At 34.3% G+C, this 8,916-nt stretch overlaps 1 protein-coding gene across 1 annotated transcript in view; it reads left to right on the forward strand.

Moving 5' to 3' along the window:
* The first annotated feature begins 793 nt into the window (after positions 1-793).
* The window catches only part of LOC111408472, an 8,715-nt gene continuing 592 nt past the window's right edge, over positions 794-8,916 (forward strand). Inside the window, exons 1-6 of the mRNA XM_023038226.1 lie at positions 794-1,028; positions 2,481-2,681; positions 2,778-2,959; positions 3,390-3,516; positions 3,613-3,780; positions 8,235-8,555. Coding sequence (XP_022893994.1) covers positions 858-1,028; positions 2,481-2,681; positions 2,778-2,959; positions 3,390-3,516; positions 3,613-3,780; positions 8,235-8,555 — 1,170 coding nt within the window. The 5' untranslated portion in view covers positions 794-857. The remainder of the gene's footprint in view (positions 1,029-2,480; positions 2,682-2,777; positions 2,960-3,389; positions 3,517-3,612; positions 3,781-8,234; positions 8,556-8,916) is intronic.

Consider the following 8,916-nt stretch of genomic DNA (forward strand, 5'->3'; position numbering starts at 1 on the left):
ATTTGGGATTCATTAAAAAAAAAAAGGTTAGGTAATCTTTTCCTATGAATTTTTCGAAGGTAAAAATGTAGGTCACTATCCACAAAAATTTCATAGGTTTTACAGTGTGATCCCCAGAAAATCTGTAGTTAAAAGTGTGCGTTGTTTACCTATGAGACTTTTTTTCAAAAAGAAAAATAAAAAAAACAAAAAAAAAAAAAAAAAAAAAACACTTAAGAAATAGGTGCTTGGAACTCGACCATCTATCAAGTACAAAAATATGAAGAATCAATGTCTGGGACCATAGCTGCCAATTTGCCTAAAATTGATGTTCATAACCTTTTACAAGATTCGGGTATGACTTGTACTAAATGGGCCCACTAATAATCGGATATAAGTAAGAACTTGAATATGCAGAGTCGGAAATATCAAAGTCCAAACGGCAGAGGTAGAGAAATTTTAAAGGAAAATCTAAAGCAAAAAATTTTCAATAAAAGCAGAGAAAAATATCTACAAAATGGAAAAGAAAAAAAAGATAAAAAAAAATGGAAAGCCAAAGCCATCCCTCCTGATACACACCAGAAGGGTAGGTACCAAGCACATTAAAATTTCTTGGATTCTCCTTTACTGAAATTTGAAATTTTTGTAAATGCAATGCCACGTTTTGGAAATCTTGCATGTATTACATATTTCATAGAATCCGTAATTTGGTTGCCTTAATCTGTCATTTTTTGAGTAAATTCTTGGCTGTCAAGTTTTGCTTTATGTCGTCATTCATTTATTTCTTCTACTCGTTTTCTATTGCATTGGCATCATTTTGTCATTCACTTACTTCTTGTATTTCTCTTTGTTTTCTGGGTTTTTGAGGGAAAGAGTAAATGTCGGCTTCATCTTCCAGTTTGCAAGAACAAGGAATGTCTGAAAATGTTGCTTCTGACTATGTTCTTTCAGAGGAGGCTGAGGAGCAGTTAAACACACATGTCATTCAGGCTGGGAAAGCTATTCTTGAGCTCGCGTATACCAACGAAGAACTCTTGCAAGAATTGGATGTAAGCCTTATGTTTCTGTCGCAACAATCTTCAAGAATCTTTCTGTTTGGCCAGCATAAGGATTTTGTTTCACTGAATTTCATTTTTTATGAATACACAATGAAATGTTTGATTCTTCTTATAGATGATTTTCTGTTGATTATTTTGATAATCAAACTCTTCATGGAATGTTGTTGATGGTACCTAATGATTTAGCCTCAAGGAGTGGTTGGCAAAAAAGTGAAAAATCTTTGGTGATTGATGAGTTTCTTTATAAACTGAGTTTCTATTCGAATTTATGGATGATTTTATTTTTATTTAATTGCAAAGCATGAGAATCTAAATTTAACTCTTTTGACAACTAAATTCTTTGTGGATTGTCTTTTTATTATATGAGATCCATATGTGCTTGATTTCAGTTTATGGATGATTCAGCCACTGTTGTTTGATTGCAAAGGATTAGAATTTTAAGTTAAAGGATTCTTTTGATAATTAAACTCTTTGTGGGTCGGTGATATCCAAAATATCTCATTCATTAAGTGGTTCTTTTACTGTGAATAATTGTCGGTTTAGAAGTGGCCTCCTCACTGGAATTATGATGTTGATGTTCAAAACATAAGAAAATTTTGATGGATATGGCTACATTAAAGTATAAATTTTGCCATGTAACCACTGATGGAGAAAAGTAGCTACAATTGGGTTAGTCTTGATGATGGCCAGAAATTCTAAAAGGGGATCATTTCCATTGTGTCGTATTGTCGATTTGATGCAAACTTAGGTGAAGTGGTGAACAATGGGGGAGGCATGGGGTAACAGTAGCCTTTACTAAATACCGAAAATGACCTTATGACCCTCAACATCATTGCAGGAAGAAGTGCTATGGTTAAATCTCAAAATAGATGCATAATAGACAAGTCAGAGTATAAAGGTATAAAATCTGGGTTGACCACTGCTAGCCTGATTAGGTTAAAATCTTGTTGTAAAATTTAAGCATGAGAAGCAGTGGAGTGGTTTATGTAATCGTAATTCTGTCAATGATTTTGTTTCATTCAAGGGGCAGCATTGAAGAATTTGTAATTGACTGTATAAATGGACAATGGAGGAAAGACAAAAAAACTTTTCATTGCAATGACTTATGATGAATGTATATTTGAACTGGAATCTACTTATGTGGTAATTATTTAGATCTAAAATCAGGTTTCTGTAATGCTATGAAAACCTGATTGTTAATGATGTTTGACTTCAATTGTCTTCATCTTCTGATTCACTTTCATTATGTTTGATCTATACAATTCTTGGTTTAACATTACTGAAGGAAGATGTTTGACAATAAAAAGAATGTCGATCTTATCTTTTCAGTATCTTGAAAAGGTCATTACTCTTTGTGTAATTAACTGTTTTTCCTTCTTCTCTAGATAATGTTTATGTCCTGCGTAACATAAATGCATTCTCTGGTTTTTGTTGGGCTTATAGAAATTAGAGGATCTATTATCGAAAGTCAGACAAGAGAAAAAGAAAAACGAAATGAAAAAGGTGCTGCGTTCTGCAAAGAAGGCACTGGTGGGACTTCTGGGACATGGAGAAATGGATGTCAAGATTTCTGTGACATCGTGCCTCACTGAGATAATGAGAATAACAGCCCCTAATGAGCCTTTAGAGGATGATAACATGAAGGTACTTAACATATATCAACATTTGCCCTTTCTTCTGAATAATCACATGAAATCGTTGATGCATAACTGATTTATTTTGCAATCCATTGTTGTGCAGAAATATTTTCAGTTGGCCGTGATGGCATTTGGAAAATTGTCATGCGTGGTTGGTCATGGCTATTTGAAAGCTCTTTCAATACTTAAGGTGTTTGCAGATGTGAATTTATGCGTGGTGATGTGGGATCTGGAGTTAGATGCACTGCTTGTGGAGTTGTTCCAGAAGTTCTTAAATACCATAAAGTAATTGTTCACCCAGTTTTATCATTTTTTTTTATCTGTGGACCTGTTCATAATACTCTTCTTTGTTTCAACAATTTCTCTTTTCAAATTTCGTAAACTTCATACATTTCTTGAGGTGTGTGTGATTCCAGTAATTATAACATATTATTTCGGAGTTCCAACTTTTTTATATGGAAAAAAGATTTCATCATTTGGAATTCACAACTTGGTGTATCTTCTTATATTTCTATGTTCTAGGTAGCTCTGATGAGGGCTCAGTTCAGTTCCTTTGGCTAGTTCTTTATAAGTGGAATCCTTTTATAGTAAAGTATTATATATGTGTGCATGACCTTTGTGAGTGATTTACATAGTAACATGAAGTACGCTTGATTATTTAATAACTTTTCTCTATTGCAAATATTTACATCTGACTTTTATTTGTCAATTATAGGTCTATCCACCCTCCTGTTGTGTTTTGTAGTATGGAGAAAATCATGAGTGAGGCAATAGACAAAAGTGACGAAATCTCATTGGATCTTCTGCATATCCTTCTAGCTAGTGTAAAGAAGGAGAATCTTGTAATTGAACTCAAAGTTGGATGTTCTTCAATTTTTATCTTACCTCCTTCTGACTTTATTAACATATTCCCTCTTTTTCCTTTTTCTATGTTTCAGTGTCTATCTCCTTTTTCCTTCAAGCTAGGGGAGAGAGTTCTTGAAAACTGTGCTTCTAAACTGAAGCCATATCTCCAAGATGTAGCGAGTTCCATGGGCATTTCTTTTGGTGATTATGCAAATATAGTTGCATCTATCTGCCAGGGTGCAACTCAGAGGGAAAATATGGTGGTGTTTCTCTCCTAGTCACAACTAAAGTTAAATTGAATGTGTGCTCCAATAACAAAACGGTGTATAATTGTTATTTTTTTTGACTTTTTAATCTTAAACTTTACATCTTGTGCTTGCGACGTCTAAGATGATGGAAAATGTGATAATTGTTTTTTATTCTGTCTTGACAAAATATAGACCAATCAATGCTCATTTATCTGTTTCCTTGAAATGCTTGCTTATTTCAGTGCAATCTTTATAAACTTGATCCTATTTAAGGGAAAAAAATGAAAATATTTATTAGCTCTACAAATCTCTATTAAAGGAAATTAAACTAAAGGGATATTGTAGGGATCTTTGATTTTGTCTGTTTATGCTTTGGAATCAACAATATTTCTGACACCGCCTCTTTTAGATGGCACATGAAGTTCTTGAATGCCTTTTCTGGAAAGTAAATGATGGAAGATGTCCCCAACAAGAGCTTTAGTACAATCATCTGCTTGCTAGCTGATTACTAGAATGAACAAACTCGGTATAAATAATTCCTTTATCTACCTTTTTGCAATCTAGATGATGTGAATATGTCTACATGTATAGTTTGTTCATGAACTCAAGTCAATGCCTTACCGGCTTCTTATCGACCTTTAAATCTTTTATTGAGATAGGATAAGAGAAAATGAGCCACCATTGTCTAATGTGAGATTGACTGCTGAACAAAATGCCGAAGTCTTCAAGTAAATAAAGTACCTATCTAACTTCGCCACACCCCATCATAGAAATTGGAATAGAATTTTGAGAATGGGTATGTTGTTAAGTCATTGAAGCATAAGCAAGTGAAAAGAACTATATGCAAAAAGAAGGATTCCATAACCAGGTCGACCATTCTGTTTAGGTAATGTAAGAATCTCCAATCAACACAAATGCACCATGAAGTCTCCAAGACTCAACTTCATATTCTATTCTATACGAGTCTTTTCAAGTGACATGCACTAAGGAGACCAAACTTTTCAAGTCACTCAAGGATAACTTATCATTGGCCGACATAAATTCCACTTCTTAAGTGCATGAAGGGAGATAGAGTATTAAATTGTTCATGAACTTGATCCTTTTCACTAGGAATGCCAAATAGACCCTACACCTTAGGAGAGTTGTCGACTTTAGCTACTCTCCCTGTATGATTCATACTAAATCTGATCAACTGTCCATCCTATCTCTTCTGTGTTCTTGACAGCTAATCTTTACCACAGTAGTGTTTAGTGGCATGTTTCGATCCTCTTCTCCATTACTTAAGAAAAGTGATCCACGGGTACAACTCCAATACTGAGGAAGTATTTCTCATATTCAAGGTCCCATTCTTTAAACCTATTTTGAAGAAGTTCCTTCATGAATTGAACTTCTTTAAGAGGATCTCCATCAAGAATGTTATCATCAACATAGACAATAGTAAGGTAGTTGAATTATCCATTATTTTATTGAAAAGGAATAATTGGCCCTTGAACTATTTGTTTTGTTCACTCAAGAATCGACTGTGTTATAAATATGAAATAAATAACTAACATATAAGGGATTGGAATACTCCTTTTATCAACGTTCACTTTTTAGGATAAATTTCAAGTCTTAGTATGCTATAAGTTCTCATTGAATTCAAATGAGCAATCGATGTGTTAAAGACTCAAACAAGCACATGAATTTCGAAAATGGTGTTCTCAAATGAGCCACCGTCTTGTGGGATATGGTAAGAAATAAATTCTAAAGATGACATAAATAGATAACATATAAAGGTTTGGACTACTCTTAAGAATGTCGTACTTTTTAGATGGAACAGTACCCTATCTTTATAAACTAGTAAGCTTTGCAAACCATTGACCAAAACCTTGCTTCAAGCTGTATAGAGGCTTCTTGAGTTTACAAGCTGCATTCTAATTTCTAGATTTTTAAAAACTTTTAGTGAGCTGCATGCAATCATTTTTTTTGGGTTCAATCCCTATGCAAGAAAGCATGACTTAAGTTGTTTAAGATCCAATTTTTTAGCTGCTGAAATGATTAGTAGCATTCTCATTGTGGTTATATTGATTGCTGGTGCAAAAGTTTCCCAATTGTCGTGTCCTTCTTGTTGGTCACAACTTTAGCTACCAAATGAACTTTGTAATGGTCAATAATGACGATGGGTAAATTTTTATTTTAAATGCCCATTCACAACCTATAGCCTTGTTGTGGGTAAAGATGGGAGTTCCCAAGTTTAATGGTCCTCTAAAGCTTTAACTTCTTTTCCGATGCCTCTCTCCACTTCGTATCAAGCATTGCCTGTTTAAGAAAGATAGTGAGAGGAAGAGAATTTGTCTTTGGGTGAGAAGTACTTATAGATGAAGACCCTTGAAATATGGAACTAACCCTTTGTTGGAGTTCAAAAAATCGTTGGACCTCTAATTTGATAATCTTTCCTCAAGATCCAACCAAACTAGCAATTCCTGCAAGCTATGGAATAATAGCATTGATGATTCAGAAAGCCACTATATCATCACATTGTTTTCAGATCTCAAGATTTAAGATCCTAGAATGAAGGTCTGAAAATTGCCATTAACAAATCCAGATTTGTTCTTCGCACTTGAGCTTTCATCAGAGCTTTGCTCCGCATTGTGTAGTTTCTCTAATGGAGAAGACACAAGAAATTTGTGGATTATAGAAATGATACAAGGAAATACTCTTGTTGTACTTATCATTTATAACTGCTTTCTCTATGACTGCAGACATTGAAAAGAATTAACATAACAAAGAAATAAAGTTTTAAGAGATGTAGGATTCTCTATTTGAATAATTGTGCAGAGAATAGTACAAGGTATTGTAAAGTTCTCTACAAGGAAAAACTGTAATGCAATTATCACTTAGCTATACAAATCTCAATTAACGGAAACCAAAAATAAGGAATGATTGTAGTGATCCTTGACCGTGTCTAATCTGATATGGTTTGTAATCAACAGTATTTCCAAAAATATTTGAAATATTTGCCCATCAAATGGAACTATGGGGTGAACAAGTAATGAAGGACAACTTACAAGTCATTCTTGCTTAAAAGGGATTGTTAGGAAGGCAGATTTTTGTGGACATCTACAAAGATAACCATGGTATCCGGTGGAGAAGAAGATTGTATTTCTGTAGGAAAAATTACTTAACAGGTAACAAATTGGTTTTCATAATATCAATTATCAAGGGATCCTACTTCCAAGGGAAATATGAGGACAGAAAATGAAAAAAATGAAAACTTTCTATAACCGTGTCTGGCAGATAGCTATTGTGTTTTTTGACCATATTCTTTGAGTTAAACTCTACAGATTTTTTACTTTTGGAACATTATTATTTCCTTGTCTAACTAAAACCAATTTTCTAGTGAAGGTTTACCATTCCAAACTACCAATGTCATTGTTGAACTTCCAGTCTGTCATGCTAAACTATCCCAATTGTCGGATCATATATTTATGCTAATCTCTCTTCATGTCTGATAAATTGTTTTCATGCTTGTTAAGGCTAGAAGATTGCAAAAAGTGCCTAGTTTTCTCAAAGTTTACTAACTCGCTGATGAATAAGTAGCAGCTGTTCAAATTTTTGTTGAAATTCTCGGGCTCTGTTGTTAAACTGTTGTGGGTTAGGTTGACTGGTCATTACAAGATGGAATTAGGCTCAGTATAATGGGGAAAAGTGTGCTGATGATGATGATGATGGACCTCAAGGGGGTGGATTGTAGGATCCCACATCGTGCATGGACGGGAAGGTTGTGCACTATAAATGTAAGATCGAGTCAAAAATACTATTGAGGCCTTTCCCATGTGGGCCAAAACTGGGCAGGTGCTTTGAGATGAGCCCAAACCTGACAATATTCGAGTATAGTTGATTGATTAGTTGAACTTTCTCTAGTTTTCTTATAAATTTTTCTCTTGTGGTGTCACTAATAATTTCTTTTCATTTATTTAGTCTCATGATACGTACATTAACTTTATATCTAGTTTTATTCACATGTTTGTATCTTATTATTGCTTTGGTATAACTTAATTGCATGTTTTCATTTTTGCTTCTAATTTAGCAACTCTTATGTTAAATTTTGATGTGTATTTGAACTTGTACATGGTGTTGAAGGTACCGATTTTACAATTTAGGCTACATGATCATTTTACACTACACTCTTTTCCTTAAATAGATTCTTCTTCAAAATCTGTTCAAATTGTTCTTAATGATGCTTATTCAATCCCTGAATTGTGATTCTACTCTCAAATTTTATTTATAGATATGAATCCAGATGTGGCAACAGCAGTTTCTATATTATCTCATGTTTGGACATCTACATCATTATGGGTTTTGTTAATGCTACTTCTTCGAACAGTAGAGCATAGCATAAATGTTTATTTATGTAAAATTTCAGTTATCAATTTTGATGGTTTATCTACGTGACAGTAACAGTCTGTTTTGGGTGGTTCCGCCAGGATGCTGAGGAGCATCAAGCACCTATTTCTGGTCTTGGAGAAGTTGGTCCATCCAGTCAGTCCAAATTACTTGTGAGCAAGGATGAAGGCCATGTGAGGAATGAAGTAAATCTTAATAAAAATTCATCAAAAATATTACATGTTGATCAGATCAACCAGAAGACAAGTGTAGATGTCACCAAGCAAGGATGTGAAGATGTTCCCTACGTGAAGAGAAGGGATAGGAGACCCAATTCTAAGCTAAGAGTAGAGGAGGGATATGATTTTTCATGGCTGCCGGTTGATAAATCTCATTCGAAAACAACTCGTACTAATGACAAGGTATGGCTTGATTATCATTTTCAATTTATCTAATTGTATTGAATGGCTAAAAATCAAACATATGGCTCCCTATATTTGTTGCGGACATGAGTTTGATATCATCAAAGATGGATGACTTTTAATGCAATTAAAAAGTGGTGCAATTATAAAATACTGTGGTGGCAATAAAAATTACCTGTAACCTTATCTTTTAAGATGTATAACTCAGTTTCCTGAAAATGGAATTCTACTTGCTGCACTCGGTTTATAACAATTGTTGTTATCCAACCTATGCATGACGATTTGCCCAGGTCTATTCTGCTAAATCTCCTAAATTCTATACCTTTGCTCCCCCCCCCCCCCCCCCCCCCCCCCCCCCCCC

Source organism: Olea europaea, chromosome 13, assembly GCF_002742605.1.
Source record: "Olea europaea var. sylvestris chromosome 13, O_europaea_v1, whole genome shotgun sequence".
Lineage (NCBI taxonomy): Eukaryota > Viridiplantae > Streptophyta > Magnoliopsida > Lamiales > Oleaceae > Olea > Olea europaea.